This window comes from Callithrix jacchus, chromosome 8, assembly GCF_049354715.1.
Source record: "Callithrix jacchus isolate 240 chromosome 8, calJac240_pri, whole genome shotgun sequence".
Taxonomy (NCBI): Eukaryota; Metazoa; Chordata; class Mammalia; order Primates; family Cebidae; genus Callithrix; species Callithrix jacchus.
In genome coordinates this window covers 46,601,016-46,619,842 of record NC_133509.1, presented here as the reverse complement: position 1 = coordinate 46,619,842, position 18,827 = coordinate 46,601,016, and the positions used below count along the sequence as shown (strand labels likewise).

Below are 18,827 nucleotides of genomic sequence, written 5' to 3'. Positions count from 1 at the left end.
TAGATCCCATTTGTCTATTTTGGCTTTTGTTGCCATTGCTTTTGGTGTTTTAGTCATGAAGTCTTTGCCCATGCCTTTGTCCTGAATGGTATTGCCTAGGTTTTCTTCTAGGGTTTTTTTTTGGTTTTAGGTCTTAGGTTTCTAAGTCTTTAATCCATCTTGAGTTAATTTTTGTATAAGGTGTAAAGAAGGGGTCCAGTTTCAGTTTTCTGCATATGGCTTGCCAGTTTTCCCAATACCATTTATTAAATAGGGAATTGTTTCCCCATTGCTTGTTTTTGTCAGGTTTGTCAAAGATCATATGGTTGTAGATGTGTGGCATTATTTCTGAGGCATCTGTTCTGTTCCAGTGGTCTATGTATCTGTTTTGGTACCAGTACGATGCTGTTTTGATTACTGTAACCTTGTAGTATAGTTTGAAGTCAGGTAAAGTGATGCCTCCAGCTTTGTTCTTTTTCCTTAGGATTGTCTTGGTTATGTGGGCTCTTTTTTGGTTTTGCATGAAATTTAAAGTAGTTTTTCCTAATTCTGTAAAGAAAGTCATTGGTAGCTTGATGGGAGTAGAATTGAATCTATACATTACTTTGGGCAGTATGGCCATTTCCACAATATTGATTCTTCCTACCCATGAGCATGGCATGTTTTTCCATTTGTGTCCTCTCTTATTTCCTTGAGCAGTGGTTTGTTCTCTTTGATGAGGTCCTTCACATCCCTTGTAAGTTATACTCCTAAGTATTTTATTCTCTTTGTAGCAATTGTGAATGGGAGTTCACTCATGATTTGGCTCTCTGTTATTGGCTTATGGGAATGCTTGTGATTTTTGCACAATGATTTTGTATCCTGAGACTTCACTGAAGTTGCTTATCAGCTTAAGTAGTTTTGGGGGTGAGACAGTGGGGTTTTCTAAACATACAAACATGTTATCTTCAGAGATAATTTGACTTCACATGCTATTTATTCTTTACAAGTCTGTAAGAACTTTACTAGCTCTTATAGAATACTTCCTATTTGGATACTCTTTATTTCTTTTTCTTGCCTGATTGCCCTGGCCAGAACTTCCAGTACTATGATGAATAGCAGTGGTGAGAGAGGGCATTCTTATCTTGTTCCAATCTTTAAAGGGAAAGCTTCCAGCTTTTGCCCATTCAGTATGATACTGGCTGTGGGTTTGTCATAAATAGCTCTTACTATCTTGAGATACATTCCATCAATACCTAGTTTATTGAGTGTTTTTAGCATGAAGCAGTGTTGAATTTTATCAAAGGCCTTTTCTCCATCTATTGAGATGATCATGTGGTTTCTGTCATTGGTTCTGTTTATGTGATGGATTACATTTATTGATTTGCATATGTTAAACCAGCCTTCCATCTCAGGGATGAAGCTGACTTGATCATGGATGATAAGCTTTTTAATGTGCTGCCGGATTTGATTTGCCAGTGTTTTCTTGAGGATTTTTGCATCAATGTTCATCAGGGATATTGGCCTGAAATTTTCTTTTTTTGTGTGTGTCTCTCCCAGGTTTTGGTATCAGGATGATGCTGGCCTCATAAAAAGAGATAGGGAGGAGTCTCTCTTTTTCTATTGCTTGGAATAATTTTAGAAGGAATGATACCAGCTCCTCTAACTACCATCAGGAGTACTATAACAAATACCTCTATGCAAATAAACTAGAATATCTAGAAGAAATGGATAAATTCCTGGATACATACAACCTCCCAAGACTAAAACCAGCAAGAAGTTGAATCCCTGAATAGACCAATAACAGATTCTGAAATTGAGGCAGTAATTAATAGCCTACAACCCAAAAAAGCCCAGGATTGGATGGATTCATAGCTGAGTTCTGTGAGCTTCTGAGGACAGTGGTTATGTTCTGCTCTCTGACTTCCCAATCAGACAACAGGGTGGGCACAAATACTTGATGATGATGATTTTGCTTAGTTTTGGCCCCCATTTTGAGTTATTTTGTGTTCCTCTTGGTTAGGACGAAGACTGCAATGAGAAGAACAGCTGCCATGAAAGTGAGCCATCAGTGACAACCGAGGCTGTGCACTACCTATACATCCAGGTGGGGTCCTGGTGTGTAACAACACCCACTAGTCACTGGTGGGCCTGTTTCAGGGTATTGGAACAAGATAATGGACAGAGGAGGGCTTACTGCCACTACCAAAGGTTAATTGGTCAAGATGATTACCATATGGAGGCCTTTCCCCCAGCCTTGAATTTCTTGCAGTATTTCAGGATTTGCCACAGGGCAGCTCTGGGCTCAGGCTGTGCAAGTTCACATCCTGGATCCACCTGTTAGGACTGAACTCAGACAAGTTTCTTCAGCATCTTGTGCCTGCCTCAGTTTCCCCATTTACAAATTACATAATAGTAGCTCTTATAAACTTAGAAAGAATAAATAACTTGTGAAGTGCTTAGAACTATGTCTGAGTTCCATAAATGCTAGACTGCATGAGCACAGAAACTCCGCTTTGCCTAACCAGCTGAATCTGGACAAGTAACGTATGATGCACACACATGTCCGTCTGTGCAGAAGTAACACCAACATGACTTTAGCAAAGGGGCTTGTCCAGGAACCTCTGCAGACCAGTACACAGGCAAGCCAGTTCCATTGGGGCGTTACAGAGAAGCCTAGGCTTTGGCCTGCCTGCCTGCCAGAACAGCAACATCCTAAACGGGTGGGCTCTGCCAGTAGAGGGATGGCCATAAAACAAAGAAGTCTCTGCACCAAGTGAATAGGACTGTGGGTCACGTTAGTATTTCAGTCATAACTGCAGACAGGCAGATCTTTAACTGTGCAGAAAAAGGAACCCTGAGACAGTTATAGCATTTTGAATGAGATGAATTAGGTGTTTGCTTTCCTGGTGTTGGAGCTGCTTTATTATTCCTTAACATAAATATCTTTGAGGTAACATTTACATAGATAATAAAGCATTTGTCCCCAAAACCACTATTCATCCTCTATTATATTCCATTAGCTTCTACACAATTAGAATGACATATAAGTACATAAAGGAGGTACATCCAACATGCATCAGGATCACGGTGTGGGCATCAGAGAATGCCTTGTGAGAGCCGGAGGGTGAGCCAGAGTTTACTGACACTTTTACTGAGGATGATAGAACAAAGGCTGATCTTCCTCTCTTTAAAAGCAATAAAACCCTTCATGAGAAATCTCAACTCTGGTACTAGTTGAAACATATAGGCTAGTTTCGTAAATCAAATGCTGCATGTTGATTTAAGATTTAAGTCGGGCCAGGCGTGGTGGCTCACACCTGTAATCTCAGCACTTTGGGAGGCCGAGGTGGGTGGATCCCGAGGTCAAGAGATCGAGACCATCCTGGTCAACATGGTGAAACCCCATCTCTACTAAAAATACCAAAAAAATTAGCTGGGCGTGGTGTCATGCACCTGTAATCCCAGCTACTTGGGAGGCTGAGGCGGGAGAATTACCTGAACCCAGGAGGTGGAGGTTGCGGTGAGCCGAGATCGCGCCATTGCACTCCAGCCTGGGTAACAAGAACGAAACTCTGCCTCAAAATAAAAGATGTAAGTCATGTTGCACTGTTTCCTGATACATGAATACACTCAAGAAAGGGTGAGGCGGAGCCCGTCTCACTGTCCCAAGAAGACTTGAATGGTTTAATATTTATATTTTGCTCTACACTTGAACATCATTAGATTAATTAACCCTCCTGGTAAATTTGGGTTTGGAAGCGATCTTGTAAAACAATAAATAAAGTTTTACTACATCGTCAGTTTTTTTATATTAATTGTGATATGTATTTTTAAATGAGCAATAATGTAAAAAAATTTAAATAGTTACATTGAAGTGCTAAGATTGTGCATATTTACCCCCAACGTATTTTTTTTTAATACTGCTGGTTCCTTTTTTCAGTGTAAAAAAACCAAGTCTTTACCATAACTGTTTAAAACCCGTGGTACAGGTTTTTTAATGGAGGATTGTGTAAATTACAGTTATGCAACTAAAACCTGTTGTATAATCAAATTCTCCTGATTTGTCCTTGTCTGTTTTTAGATGGAGTACTGTGAGAAGAGCACTTTACGAGACACCATTGACCAGGGACTATATCAAGACACCGTCCGACTCTGGAGGCTTTTTCGAGAGATTCTGGATGGATTAGCTTATATCCATGAGAAAGTAAACTTTACACCATTTCATATCTGAAGACCTATGTTTACATAAATTTATGACTGCATGAAAATATCAAATGTAAGATTGGAGAAAAACTTAAATAGAGGGAAAACTATGGGAATATGGACATAATCTATTTTTGTAGGAAATAGAACAGTGTGCCAAAAGACAATAGAATATTACAAGGTATCAGAGTATAACATTTAAAAATGTTAAGAAAACATTAAGGGTTAGGACAGGATCAGCAAACTGTGACCTGCAGGTCAAATCTAACCCACTACCCTTTCTTGTATGGCCTATGAGCTAATAATGGCTTCTACATTTTTAAATCGTTGTAAAAAAGTAAAAGAACATTTCATGGCACATAAAAATTACATGAAATTCAAATTTCAATGCCACCAAGGTTATTGGAACATAACTATGCTTGTTTGTTTATATATTGCCTGTGGCTATTTTTTCCCTTAATGGCAGATTTGAGTAGTTCCAACAGGGGCTACAAAGCCTAAAGTATTTACTCTCTGGCCCCTTACAGAAAAAAAAATTGGTTAACCTCTGGGAGAGGAGAAAATATTTGAACATGTAGGGAATGTGAGAATGATTTCTTGAGTGGTTTAGAATTAGGGCAGAGCATAGTGGCTTCCATCTGTGATCCCAGCAGCTTGGGAGGTTGAGGCATGTGGATCATTTGAACAGAGGTTCAAGACCAGACTGGTCAATATGGTGAAACCTCGTCTCTACTAAAAATTCAAAAATTAGCTGGCTGTGATGGTGCACACTTGTAATCCCAGCTACTTAGGAGGCTGAGGCAGGAGGATTGCTTGAACGTGGGAGATGGAGGTTGCAGAGACCTGAGATTGCACTCCAGCCTGGGCAACAGTACAAGACTTTGTCTCAAAAAAAAAAAGAATTAATCAAGGATATGATTAAAACCTGCAAAGTTATTTGATTCTAACTGAATTAGTGCTGCCCTTCCTAGGAACACAGAGAAACCAGAAAGTCATCTCGCAAGAAGAGAAATGAGACTTTCTGAGTAATGTAGCTTGTTGCATGTCTAAACTGTTATTTTAAAGCTAGAAATTGCCATTGTAATGTAAATGCTAATAGGCCTAGCTTCAGAATGAAACCCTATTTACATTTTTAAAATGGGATTGTCTAATGTAGTAACCAATATAAATTCATTAGTTCTTTTCTCCTTTGCCTCAAATTCTTTAATCTTAAAATGTTTATTCTGTACCATATTCACACTGAGAAGCAAGGGCTGTAATTGACACATGTGTAGTTTATAATGATTTAGTAGAAGCAGAATTTGCAAGGTTAGAAAAGAAATGAGTTCTAATTAGGGCCACTAAAGCTGTGTTACTGTGATTGCATCCTGGGATGCTAGAACTATGCCCCCTGTGCTCTCTTTCACTCTGTCCAATTTGCTCAGTATTGGCTATCCGTTTGCTGGCATCTAACACTGTGCCATATCTAGAAATACAGAGAGGCACAAGTGTATGTCCCGTGCTTGAGAAGGATTTCTTGCTTTTGGAGGGAGCCAGAATTTACCTTCATGTAATGGTAAAAGAGATTATTATTTTTTATAGTACATGAAACAGTCCACATTATGAGCCATGAGGAGAATGAGAAAGCAATCTCATGTAACAAGTAATTGTTGCATAGCTACTGTGTGTGCTGAGGATGCCAAGTTGAACTGTTTGAATTACTGTGGAAGCCTCATGAATGAGTTGGCACTTGCAAATGTTGGTACAGTGCGAATGCATGGAAAAAAGTAAGAGTATCCTATGAAGAGGAGATGGTACAAAGAAAGAAATAGAAGAAGGAATGAAAATGGCGTGTCTCCTGACCAGAGCAGAGATTTTGTAATGTAGCAGAGGGAAAGGTAATTTGGTGAACCCAGTGGAAGGGGCCTTGGATGCCACAAAGAACTATTTAGAGTTCACCCGGTCAGGATAACACCAGGTAGAACTAGGAGATGGTAAGGAGATCATAGGACAGTCAGGAGACATTGCAGAGGCCAGATAGCCAGGACCAGGGTGGTCTGCGGGAGAAGACCTCGTATAATTTCATCACTAGGTTAGCCTTTTAAATTAGGAAGTAGGTGTAACCCCAAACTATGAATGGGAAACCATTGTTTCTTCACTCTCTTTCAACAGGGAATGATTCACCGGGATTTGAAGCCTGTCAACATTTTTCTGGATTCTGATGACCATGTGAAAATAGGTGATTTTGGTTTGGCAACAGACCATCTAGCCTTTTCTGTAAGTATTTTAAAAATTAGACTGTACCTAACAACAGACCCAGATGCTTTGATAATTCTGAAAGTATTAGCAGATAGAATAGTGCATTCACAGAACTATGCTGTCTAATCCTCAGGAGATTATGTAAACCTGAAGGGGCATGCTGCAAATGATCTTGTAGGCTTTGAAAGTGTGAGTATATTTGAGTGAATGTATTTGACTTGAGGTACACAAAATTATTGGCTTGGGGAAAAATATCGACGTCAAAGACATTGAATACTTTATGAAATCATTGGGTATTTTGGTCTACTGTGCCTGGTGCTGGGCTAGATGCTTTATACCTCAGAGGCTTTTCTTCGTTTAGGGAAATGAGGCTCAAAAACATAAAACACCAGGAGAGCATACAGTTGTGAGGATCAAGAAAGGCTGGATAACAACAGTGGTATTTCAGATGTCCTTAAATGGTGGATGGGAGTCCAATAGGTGGAGGTTGAGGACAGGGAATGGTAACACCAGGATGGGGATTCCAGAGAGAAAGCACAGCATATACAAAGGCCCCAGGGTGAGCAGACTTGGCTATGTGCAGACCAGCATATTGTCTGACTGGCCAAAACTGTGAGGTGCAGGGGGTAGTGAGAGGATGCCGGGCAGTTGAGGAGTCATTGAAAGGTTGCATAGTCTTGTAGGTGGTAGGCCTTGAATGCCAGAGGAGAAATTTTACTCCACATTATAAGCCCAAATTATTAGGCACCAAGATGGGTAGGAAATGCAGTTAATTCTAAGGGTGATCAGGAAAGGAAAATAGGATTTGAGTTACTGGTGAGAACAACCATTCGGGCCAAGTTGGAAGGTGAGGCTGGGTGTGGAAAGGGAGGAGAGGGAAGGCAGACAGTAAGGACTCAGTCCCGATCATGCTCCCCATGGAGCATATGTATGGGAGAGTGCTGAGACCAAGGACGGGCCAGATGATGGAATCTTGATCCCCAAACTAAAGAATTTAACTTGATGTCTGGAAGGCTGTAACATGGTAAGGTAGGTAAGAGTTCAGGCTCTGGAGTCCCACTGACCTGGACTAGAATCCTATCTCTGCCACGCTTTGTGGCATGATCTTGGACAATTAATTAACCTCTCAATATTTCATCCGTAAAGTGTGTCTAATACTAACTAGAACCTAGCTCAAAAAGTTGTCAGCAAGATAAATAAGAATGCAGGTAAAGCACCTAGAACAGTGCCCAGCACTAAGAATGTTGAAGCCAGTGTTACTGATGGTGGCGCTTGTAATGGGAATAGTGACTTAGGGTTTTGACAACACTGTTGCACGTTGTGGAGCAACGTAAGGCTTCCCGGGAGGCACCAGCCATGAGTCAGGGTGGAACGTTTGCCAAGCAGCCTCTAGAAAAGAAAAGTAAAGATTGACCCAGAGAAAGTAACAGCAGTGGGAAAATTGAAAGATGAATTTGTTGTTTTTTAATATACTCTTACTCTTCTTAGAAAATAGATTCTGTTTTTGGCATTTGCTACGTGAAAAATTGGTTTCTCTAAGCTTTTGCATATTTCTGTCCCAAAGAAAGAGTTGTATAGTGATTGCTCCTCTTCCTCTTGATTTCATTGGGTTTCCTGAGAGCCTTGCATTAGTGGGTTAACTAAACTAGAAAAAAAATTAAAACGCAAAGCATTATTATATTCTGATCTCCATGTAATATTTTTTCAGTCTTCATTTAGAAATGGACAAGCCATTCTCATGGAATAATATCATATTTTAATTGGATATTTGGCTTACTTATATTTTTAGGCTGACAGCAAACAAGACGATCAGGCAGGAGACTTGATTAAGTCAGACCCTTCAGGTAAACCCAGAAGACTATATATTTTCATCCATGAGTTAAAGACCACAGAATTTCTTAACCTGAAGCCTGCTTTTTACTTGTAAAAGTTTTATTCTACAGCAGATTTTAATTGTTCCTTAAATTAACAAAATTATGGAAATGTGTTAATTTTGTAATATATCAATTGTTCTTTGAACTTTAAGAAATTAGAACTTCAGAGAGTAGAATAATAGGCTTCCAGGGGTAGATGGTTGTATTTTGTGTAACTTCAGTTGGTAATGTGAGGTTGCTAACTCACATCAGTAACCTCAACCTCATGAGCTGATCCATCTGGGGTTTTCTATGTGGCACTTTCCTTCCTCTGCCACAGCAAAGGCATCCTTGTATACAACAGTGTGTGTGGCCATACGTGACTTACGGTTATTCATTTGGTACAATGCATGCTGCTGCTCCCTGTGAGTGGTATAGACAGTTAACAGATCATGCCTCACTTGTAAGAAACCTTTGTTTGTTTTTAATTCATGTCATCTATAGTCCTATTATTGGGAAATTTTCCCTCTGTTCTCCTCCACACAGGTCACTTAACTGGGATGGTTGGCACTGCTCTCTATGTAAGCCCAGAGGTCCAAGGAAGCACCAAATCTGCATACAACCAGGTATGGGGTTTTGTGGGGAAAAGGAATCTCAAAATTAAGGTAATAGGAATATCTAAATCACAGCATTTGGGGCTTAGTCCCAGCTGAAATAGTCAGGACGTCCACTCGTTTATACTCCAGGAAGGATTCATGGTCCCAGGGAGCTTACAGTCAGTCCATCCATCCACCCATCCACCCACCCACCCACCTACCCACTTTGCACCCATCCATGCATCCATCTATCCATGCACCCATCCACCCACTCACCCATTCCTCCATCCAAAGAACGTGTGAATTGACCCCTATCTTGGGCAAGGTGCCAGGAACAGAAGTGGCTCCAGCCCTCAGGGAGCTTGTCCACTGGTGGATGAAACAGACAATAAATAAGTAAAAAAATAAAATATGTAATCACAAATTGTGATGGAGTGAAGTGACAAAGAGAACAGATTGACCCAAGAAGATCTCTTGAGGATGGCATTTAGGATAAAGGATGAGAAAGGAGAAGCCACACAGAGTTGGGGGCTGACACATGCCAGGGAGGGAGACAGTGAGAAGCAGAGGAAACTGCACACATAAAGAGGAAAACCGTGGTTGAGAGAGAGCTTGACACATTCAAGACAGTCAAAAGGAAAGCTAGTGTGGCCACAGTGTGGCGAGCAACAGGGAGAGAAGCATGAAGTGAAGCTGGAAAAGAAGGCAGGGAAAGATCACACAGGGCCAGGTTGGCCTGGATAAGGAAGGAGTGTGCATTTAATTTGAAGTACACAGGGAGCCACTGAAGAATCTTGAGCAAGAGAGTTCACTCTGGCTGCTGTGAGGAGGCTCTGCAGGAAGTCCAGGTAGGACAGCTGGCAACTGGAACTGGAGTGCAAGGAGTAGAGATGGAAAGAAGTTTGCTGATTTAAGAGGGGAACTGAGAGATTTTCCCGGTGGAATGTATGTTGGGTGAGAATGAGGAGGGGAAAAAGTCTAAGGCTCAGGTTTCTTCTGGAGCACCTGGGTGAAGAGTGGTTGACTGAAATGAGAAAACCTAGGGAAAGAGGAGAAGATGGCAGAAAAATTCAGTTTGAGGCATGTTAGTTTGAAATACCTGATTAGAAATCCAATTGGAGATGTCGGGTAGATTGCTAGATACCCCACCCTTGAGTTCAGAGGAAAGGTGAGAGTCAGAAGTATAAATATGAAGTCAGCACACAGATAGGAATTAAAGCTATGAGACTGGATGAGATCACTTAGGGCAAGAGTGTAGGGCTAAACTTTAAAAACACAGGGGCCAGGCATGATAGTTCGTGCCCATAATCCTAGCCCTTTGGGAGGCTGAGGCAGGAGGATTGCCTGAGCACAGGAGTTCAAAACCAGCCTGGGTAACATAGCAAGACCTCATCTCTACTAAACATCAAAACAATTAGCCAGGCCTGGTGGCACACGTCTGTAGTCCCAGTTACTTGGAGGCTCAGGTGGGAGGACTGCTTGAGGCCAGGAGATTGAGGCTGCAGTGAGCTATGATCACGCCAGTGCATTCCAGTGTGGGCAACAGAGTAAGACCCTGTCTCAATCAATATATATGTATAAAATACATTAGGAAGACAATTTCCATCATAGCAAATGTTCAGGCTTGCAATGGAGATCCAAGCCTGGGTTTTGGTTCTGACAGGAATCATTGGGCAACAACATAAAGTTGAAACAAATCTCTTAAGTACCTGGTGAGGGTGAAGGTTAGGGTATCGGGAGATGGACTGCACACACTGTAAGTGTGGGCAGACACCGTTAGTGTCATCTTTCTTTTCTTTTTTTTGAGATGGACTCTCACTCTTTTTGCCTAGGCTGGAGTGCAGTGGTAGCCCCCCCAACCACACCCACCTAATTTTTGTATTTTTAGTAGACATGGGGTTTTACCAAGTTGGCCAGGCTGGTCTCAAACTCCTGACCTCAGGTGATTCACCCACCTCAGCCTCCCAAAGTGCTGGGATTACGGGCATGAGCCACTGCGCCCAGCCTAGTCTCATCTTTCTGAGGTCAGTTTGGAAGTGTGTCATTAACTCCTGAAAAATGCTCTACCCTTTAGCCCAGCAGTTCTACCTTTAGACATTTATTGAAAAAAAAAAAAATAGCCAAGGATATCTTTAAAAAAATGGATATGAAAGTGGTTCATCACAGCATGATTTATAATAGCAAAAAGTAATAGAATTTAAAAAATGGGGATCTGGTTAAATAAATGATGGGAGTTTTATATAATTGAATACTATATATTATTAAAATTATGTCCTTAGAAACCTGTTTTAAAAGAATGATGATATAATCCAGTATTGAAAAATATTCTCATTATAAGTGAATAAAAGTTAGAAACAATAGTATGGCTCTAGTTTTGTAGTATGTGTGTGTGTATGTATATACTTTTTTTTTTTTTTTGAGACCGAGTTTCACTCTTTCACCCAGGCTGGAGTACAGTGATATGATCTCCGTTCACTGCAGCCTCCACCTCCCAGGTTCAAGTGATTCTCCTGCCTCAGCCTCCTGATTAGCTGGGATTACAAGTGCCTGCCACCACACCCGGCTAATTTTTGTTTTTTTAATAGAGATGAGGTATCGCCATGTTGACCATGCTGATCTCAAACTCCTGACCGCAGATGATTCACCCACCTTGGCCTCCCGGAAGTGCTGCAATCCCAAAGTACGGTGGCGTGAGCCACCACACCAAGCTATATATACGTATTTTTAAAAAAACCAAAGTGGGTGCATCTTAGACATCAGTGGTAAATGTCCCTGAGCGGGGATCATGGGGGATTGCTCTTTTATCTTGGTGCTTTTGTTCTATGTTTTCTATGGCCAACATGTATAGGAAATGCCACAATGAAGGTTTTTAAGATGTCGGAGACCACTGGTGATAATTCAAGAGGTTTTCCGCCTTCTCTTTGAGTCCAGATGTATTGGAGTATTTTTTTTTTTTTTTTTTTTTTATTGATTTCCAACTATGTCTATCAAACACTGGGTTAGATACTGGGGATGCCACAGTGAATAAGCCAGAGATGGCTCCGGTGTTCCTGGAGTTTTCCATCCGTGGAAGAGAAAGCTATTAATCAAGTAATTTCAGTAAAATAATTATGAGAAAAGGAAGTTAAGCACTCTGCAAGAGTAAAAGGTGGTTCTAAGTTGGGCTTTCTGGAGAAAGAAATGCTTGATCTGAGATCTGAAAGATGAGTTGGAGTTAACCAGGGAAGAAGGGGATGGCACAGCATTTCCAGCCAAAGGTTCAGTGAATGCTTTTTTCCTAGTGCATGGAAATCACACAGATATGACTTAGCCAGATTAAATAATAATCTGAACCCAAGTCCATTTCACATGATCCCATTTTTTTTAAAGAGAAAAAAGGAAGAAAAAGAAAAGAAAAAAAAGAGAGAGAGAAAGAAAAGAATAAAAGAGAGAAAGAAAGAATATTTCTTAAAATGGCTTCCTGAAAGCGGCTCCACACCTCTGTGCTCCTGTCGGTGTGCAGCTATGTCATGGTCGACTTCCTGAGACACGTTCCCTTCCCAGAGCAATCTTCCCCCTTGTGGCACCCTACTTACAGTTTCTCTGCACTGACTTGCCTTTTAGCTTCTTTTTATTATGGACACTTTTATTTATTTTTGTCAATTTTTAGTAGTTACCTTGATTATTTATATCCTAGTTTTTTTGAGTTTACCGTTTTCTTTCTCTAGCTTTTTATTTATTTTTTATTTTATTCCTAGCTTATGGAGGTATGATTGACAGAACTTGTCTATATTTAAGGTGGACAATGTGATGTTTTGATATATGTATACTTTGTGAAATGATTACCACAACCAAGCTGACTAACATACCCATCACTTCACCTGGTTTCCATTTCTGTGTGTGGTAAGAACACTTGAGAGCTACTTTCTTAGCAAACCTCAAGAATACGATACATTATTATTAAGTATAGTCACCATGCTGTGCTTTAGATCTCCAGAATTGATTCATGTTATAACTGAAAATGTATTCCCTTTGACCAGCATCACCCCTTTACTCCCAGCCCCCAGCCCCTGGTAGCCATCATTCTAGTCTCTGTTACTGTGAGTTAGATTCCATGTAACAGTGAGATCATGCAGTATTTGCCTTTTTGTGTCTAGCTTATTTCACCTAACAGAATACACTCTAGGTTCATCCATGTTGTCACAAGTGGCAAGATTCCCTTCTTTTTGAAGACCATGTGACCTTGCAGTCAGGAGCTGCCCTTTTCTGTTAGCTGCAGATTTTGGTCTATATTTCATTTTTAAGATGATTAGTCAAGATGCAAAACAAAGCAAATTCTTATGAGCAATCTCGGTTGTCCTTGCTCTTCAGCCATTTTTTCCAGTTTTCAGCCAGTGGTTTTCCATGCCTGTGGATACAACTAAACCAGTTACCATTAATTTTCTAGAAAGGCCAGGCATGTTGGCTCACGCCTATAATCTCAGCACTTTAGGAGGCCAAGGTGGGTAAATTGCTTGAGCCCAGGAGTTGGAGAGCAGCCTGGACAACATGGCGAAACACAGTCTCTACAAAAACACAGAAAAAAATAGTTGGGCGTGGTGGTGCATACCTGTAGTCCCAGCTACTCAGGAGGCCGAGGTGTAAGGATCACTTGAGCCCAGGAGGCAGAGGTTGCAGTGAGCCAAGATTGTACCACTGCATATCCGCCTGGGTGACAGAGTGAGACCCTGCCTCAAAAAAGAAAAATGAATTTCCAGGCAAATGTTTAAAGAAATCATGCCAAATATTTTATCATCACCTAAATATAAAATATACTACTTAGCCTTTATAACCGTAATTTTTAAGAATGAATCTTCGTATTTTGCCAGTGTGACCTGTTTTGTACTTACACAAACTTTATTTCAGCTAACAGTGCTTATCCTATAATTCCCTGGTAAATTATACTTTCATATCAAGGCTCTCTAAATGCAATTATTTTTTCCCCTCAGAAAGTGGATCTCTTCAGCCTGGGAATTATCTTCTTTGAGATGTCCTATCACCCCATGATCACGGCTTCAGAAAGGATCTTTGTTCTCAACCAACTGAGAGATGTATGTATCAGGTGGTTTAGTGCCTACATTTTCAGTAACCTGAATCTTATCACGGTTAGATCAGAATTCAAAGCAGGATATTTTTCTGGTATTTATAATATAGAAGAGGGTGTCCCACTGTAATTTTAGTGACTCATTTATTTGCATATGCCAGGCTAACCAGTTTTCCCATTTTCAGTGAAAAGAAGTCACCTCTGTTAAGTTCTTAAAATAGCAGTTTTGGGAGCCAAAGATCGTCAGCATGTGGGAGGGATCTTACTGCTCTCTACTGTGTTTCCAATAAATGGAACCCTACCCCCATGATGAGAAACTCGCTCCAGTTTTGTTTGATTTTGGAAATCTTACTTGGAGAAATTGCTAGGTTATAGTTACTTTTTAAAAAATTGTTCTGAGATTTACTCTTGATCTTAAAGGAAGAAGCCACAAAACTGGGCTTGATGTTAATACAGTTATAACAAGAGAGTGGATTGTAAGGATAATGGATATTTAGTTCTAGAAGTTAAAGATGCCTGTTGAATGGACCAGGTATAGTAATGTCTAAAGAAAACTACCATGACCAGAAGTTAAAATGGGTCAAAAAAAAAATCTGCCCTTTGAAATTTTTTTCCCAGTGAAATTTCCATTTGTGTTCTTGGGATTAATCCTTGCCTCTTTTACTGCCTGAGCTAAAAGGCACCAACATTACGTGTGCATTGTCAGAGGTGCCCATGCGCAAACAGCATTAAGATGAGAGTGAAGAGTGAAGTTTGGGTGAGGGTGATTTAAATTCACATGTTTATGAGCAAGACATCTGGAGAGCTGCCTTCTTTCTTACTGAGCAGAGTGAAGCAGAAGTATTTATTAAGTTAAATAATAAACATGGTAACTAGAATACAGTAAGAATACTCATGTATTCTAATGTAAGAATACTTCTCTGGACAGTTTTGAAAATTAGTAGATTATTTTACTGTCAGTACAGTGTGGATAGCTGTGTTTATGAAGTATAGGACTAAGTAAAGTGATTACTATCACCTCGCCTTGACTGGAATCCTCTTAGATAATTATGTCCTTGATGAAGTGCCTTTCTTTAGTCTAAAATTCATGTTTATATACCAGAAAGGTGAGAACTTTTGGGGAAGTAGAGACCTTTTGGGGAAGCAGAAGTCTTTTTCTCTTACTCTGTGTTGGTAGATGGGTGTTTTTTTCCCTTTTATCATCTACATGTTTAATAAAACAACTTGGTTGTTCTTCGAAGCCATTAGAGTTTTACTTTGTACTCACATGTGCTTTCTGCGCCTTGAAATTTTTTTTCTCGATGAAATTTCCATCTATGTTCTTGGCATTAATCCTTGCCTCTGTTACTGCCTGAGTTAAAAGGGACCAACGTTACAGTATGCGAGGTCAAGAGTGCCCTTGAGCTAACAGCATTAAGGAGAAAGTGAAGAGTGAGGTTTGGGTGAGGCTGTCATTTGGATAAAGTTTACATTAAAATAATATGTATATAATTAGAAGAATAAGCATCAGGTTTCAAGAAGGTATCACTTATCTTTCCTTGGTAGCAAATTTTTATTTCTATATGTGATTTTCTTACTTATGGTGAATAAATGCTTTCACTGTGGCAGTCTGCCAAAACCTTGCTGATTTGAATATATTTTTTTAGCCCACTTCGCCTAAGTTTCCAGAAGACTTTGATGATGGAGAGCATGCAAAGCAGGTAATTTTCTGATGCATCAGTTACTATGTCTTCAGTCTTGCATTTTAATTATTATTTTTCTTTTTTTTTCTCCAATTAGTAATCTTCTGCAGCTCATTCTCTTGATCCCGGAAACAATGTGAGGAAAAAAATATCAAAAGATAAAGCACTGAAAATGTGATTATACTTGAAATACACCATAAAAATGCCAAGAGCTGGCACAGAAAATTAGCAGACTGCAGGGTTCTTTTGTGCAATTCATTGTGCTTTTGAAGTGCTACTTGGACCCTTGGCTTAGCTGTTGGAAAAAAAAAAAAAAAGAATGCTTTTACAACTCATTGTTTTAAGAAAAAAATATAATTTAAAACTGTAATTTTATTCTGTTTTCTGGTTGCAGTTGCTCAGATAGTGGAAGGGTTGTATTTTCTAGGCAGTCTCTTATTACAGTATTTTAAATTTTAAAGCAGAATAATTTCTTTTATATACCATAAATATCTGACTGTGCATGAGACTTGTGACATAGGCTAATATTGGCATCCAGCAAATATTTAAAAAGCAGTTATTAATGAACTTGTGTATTGGGCTGTGGTATGCCTTTCCTAGTGCCAGTTGTTTGTGTTGGTACAGTGGTTAATACTCTTGTCATATGGAAGTTTATTTCTTAAACTGACTTAATGGCAATTATAATCAAGGCAAATCCCTTATTTAAATAATTAATGTTGAGAACAGAAGTATAGATAGATACTGTATTAATTTGCTGCTGCCTGCTTACTGGTTTTGTATCTGGATGGACATGCCACTTTTCTAGACTTCAATTTCCCTCACCTATAAAAATAAGAGTATTAAATATTCCTTATTTATAGTATCACATTAACATTGTGTCATTTGGTAATGTTTAACACGATGGCTATTTATGGCTGTGGGGGCCCATTCTGCCTCATCTGTTTAATTAGTGAAGGCCATTAGAAATACACTGAGTCAGAATTTCCAGCTCTCTGGAATCCCCTCCCACATAGTGGGAGCTTTTTTTTTAAAAAAAAAAAAAAAAGGAGAAAACAAAGACAAAGAAAAAAAAGAAATACATTGAGTCATGTTTCTGCTTCTTTTGGTAGCTCTTATTGTTTCTGAGTATCACAAGTAAATGTTCACTTCATAGCCTTTCCTTATGACAAAGTCAGTCTTATTCCATGTTTCCCCTTGCTGACAGCCATGATGGCCCGGGAACTATACAAACCATTTCTCACAATGAGGATTGCACTCCTATCATCAGATGTACATTAGGCACCCGCGTTTGAGTCTGCGCTATACAAATTGGCACCAAAACAAAAACAAAACCACAATCACTTCCCATGTCATAGTCATTGCTTTTTATCTGAAAGGAAGAAACATAGAAGATGCTTATGGAATGAACATAATAGAATTTTTTGCTATGCACACTTACCAGTACAGCAGTCTAGTATGCCTAATAGGGTATTCTTGTTTTTGTCTGTTTAATATACCTTTCATAAAAGTTGTATCATGTCATTTTCTTTCTATATAATATCAAACTCCTATATCCCATAAAAAGTAATTACCTGTGTTTTTATTTTAGCCTAAGACTGGAGGGAGAGTGGTGTGGGGAGGCGGGAGTATTTTAAAGATTTATAAATAGAAAATGAAGTCTGTCTAATCATTGAGGTTTTCTTATCTCAAATATTTCTCTAACTCCTTATAAATCTTTATTATAAACAAGAGGATTAAGAATCCTTAAGGAGCCTCTCAGAGGCTTAGATTGCCTTCATATGGTTCACTGCTTTAATGAGATGGCTGTGAAGATGAAACAAATGAATAACATAAATCAAGAGAATTAAAGGGAATGGTATCAATGCAAACAACATAAATGGAGCAGAAACCATTAAAACAAGATGTTTTACATTGCTTTTAGGATTCCAGCTGCTATTATACAATTTCTACTCAAATTAGGCATGTAAAGCTACTTGTTATATCTTTTTACATCTGTTTATACAATATTTTGTGTGTTTATAAGGCCTAATTTCTGCTTCTATGTAGTTGTTGAGTTGATGATTTTTTTTTAGTTGTAATAATAAAGTATAAAAGGAAAGGGCCTCCTTTTAAGAAATGTTTGTATTTCATTGTTGCACAACTCTGTGGCCATAATAAAGCAGAAAAAATAATGACCTATTCAGAAATTTCATAAGTGCCTGTTAAGTGCAAGAATAGTGGTACCTTTTCTTTGATCTGGACTGACTGCTGACTTGTCCGGAGAATAGCTGCATTATCCATTGCGTCCCATCAGCAGCATGCCTGGGTTTTATTGCAGAAATCCGTCATCTCCTGGCTGTTGAACCACGATCCAGCAAAACGGCCCACAGCCACGGAACTACTCAAGAGTGAGCTGCTGCCTCCACCCCAGATGGAGGAGTCAGAGCTGCATGAAGTGCTGCACCACACGCTGACCAACGTGGATGGGAAGGCCTACCGCACCATGATGGCCCAGATCTTCTCCCAGCGCATCTCCCCTGCCATCGATTACACCTACGACAGCGACATACTAAAGGTGGGCTTAAGCCACACTGCATAAAGGGAGCCTCACCTGGTCCACAAAAGGATCAATTCCATTTCTCATGAATTCTTTTAACGCCTCCACCATAAGTTCTTATGTGATGTCTTGGAATCCCCTAGAAGTACATGTAAAATGTGTGTATATGCATTCTGGGAGGAAGAGCCATACTCTTAATCACTTACTTGAAGGAGTCCTTGACCTTTCCTCCTCTCTACCTGCCCAAGAGATTAAGAAGCACTGCATACAAGAATTAGTTGGGTGTGGTGGTGCATGCCTGTAGTCCCAGTTACTCAGGAGGCTGAGGCAGGAGAATCGCTTGAACCTGGGAGGCAGAGGTTGCAGTGAGCTGAGATCGCGCCACTGCACTGCAGCCTGGTGCCTGGTGCCTGGTGCCTGGCGACACAGTGAGATTCTGTCTCAAAAAAAAACAGAATAGAGACTGCTCCCTGGCTCAAATGCCCAGAGCAAAAGATCAACCAGCTCATTCCTAGATGAAGTAGAAAGTAGTTCCCAGTGCTAGTTATACATCCACTTCACCTCAGAAACTCTCTGACAATGCAGATGCCCAGGTCCCATAGCCCATCTAGTGGCTCAGAATCTCCAGGTGTGAGGCATTTTAGAATCTCCTTAAAAGTTCCCAAGCAGATTCTGAAGTGTAGCTAGGTTGCCAGT

At 39.9% G+C, this 18,827-nt stretch overlaps 1 protein-coding gene across 10 annotated transcripts in view; it reads left to right on the top strand.

The window, feature by feature from the left end:
* EIF2AK4 (eukaryotic translation initiation factor 2 alpha kinase 4) overlaps positions 1-18,827 on the top strand; it is a 139,843-nt gene that overhangs the window by 85,880 nt on the left and 35,136 nt on the right. For all 10 annotated transcript variants that reach the window (XR_013521044.1, XM_035259867.3, XM_035259868.3 and 7 more), the window contains 8 exons: positions 1,982-2,065; positions 4,043-4,165; positions 6,316-6,420; positions 8,192-8,246; positions 8,802-8,881; positions 13,819-13,920; positions 15,560-15,613; positions 17,913-18,149. Coding sequence is in view for 9 of the 10 variants with exons in the window: in XM_035259867.3 (XP_035115758.3) it covers positions 1,982-2,065; positions 4,043-4,165; positions 6,316-6,420; positions 8,192-8,246; positions 8,802-8,881; positions 13,819-13,920; positions 15,560-15,613; positions 17,913-18,149 (840 nt within the window). In the remaining variant the exon portion in view is untranslated. The remainder of the gene's footprint in view (positions 1-1,981; positions 2,066-4,042; positions 4,166-6,315; positions 6,421-8,191; positions 8,247-8,801; positions 8,882-13,818; positions 13,921-15,559; positions 15,614-17,912; positions 18,150-18,827) is intronic.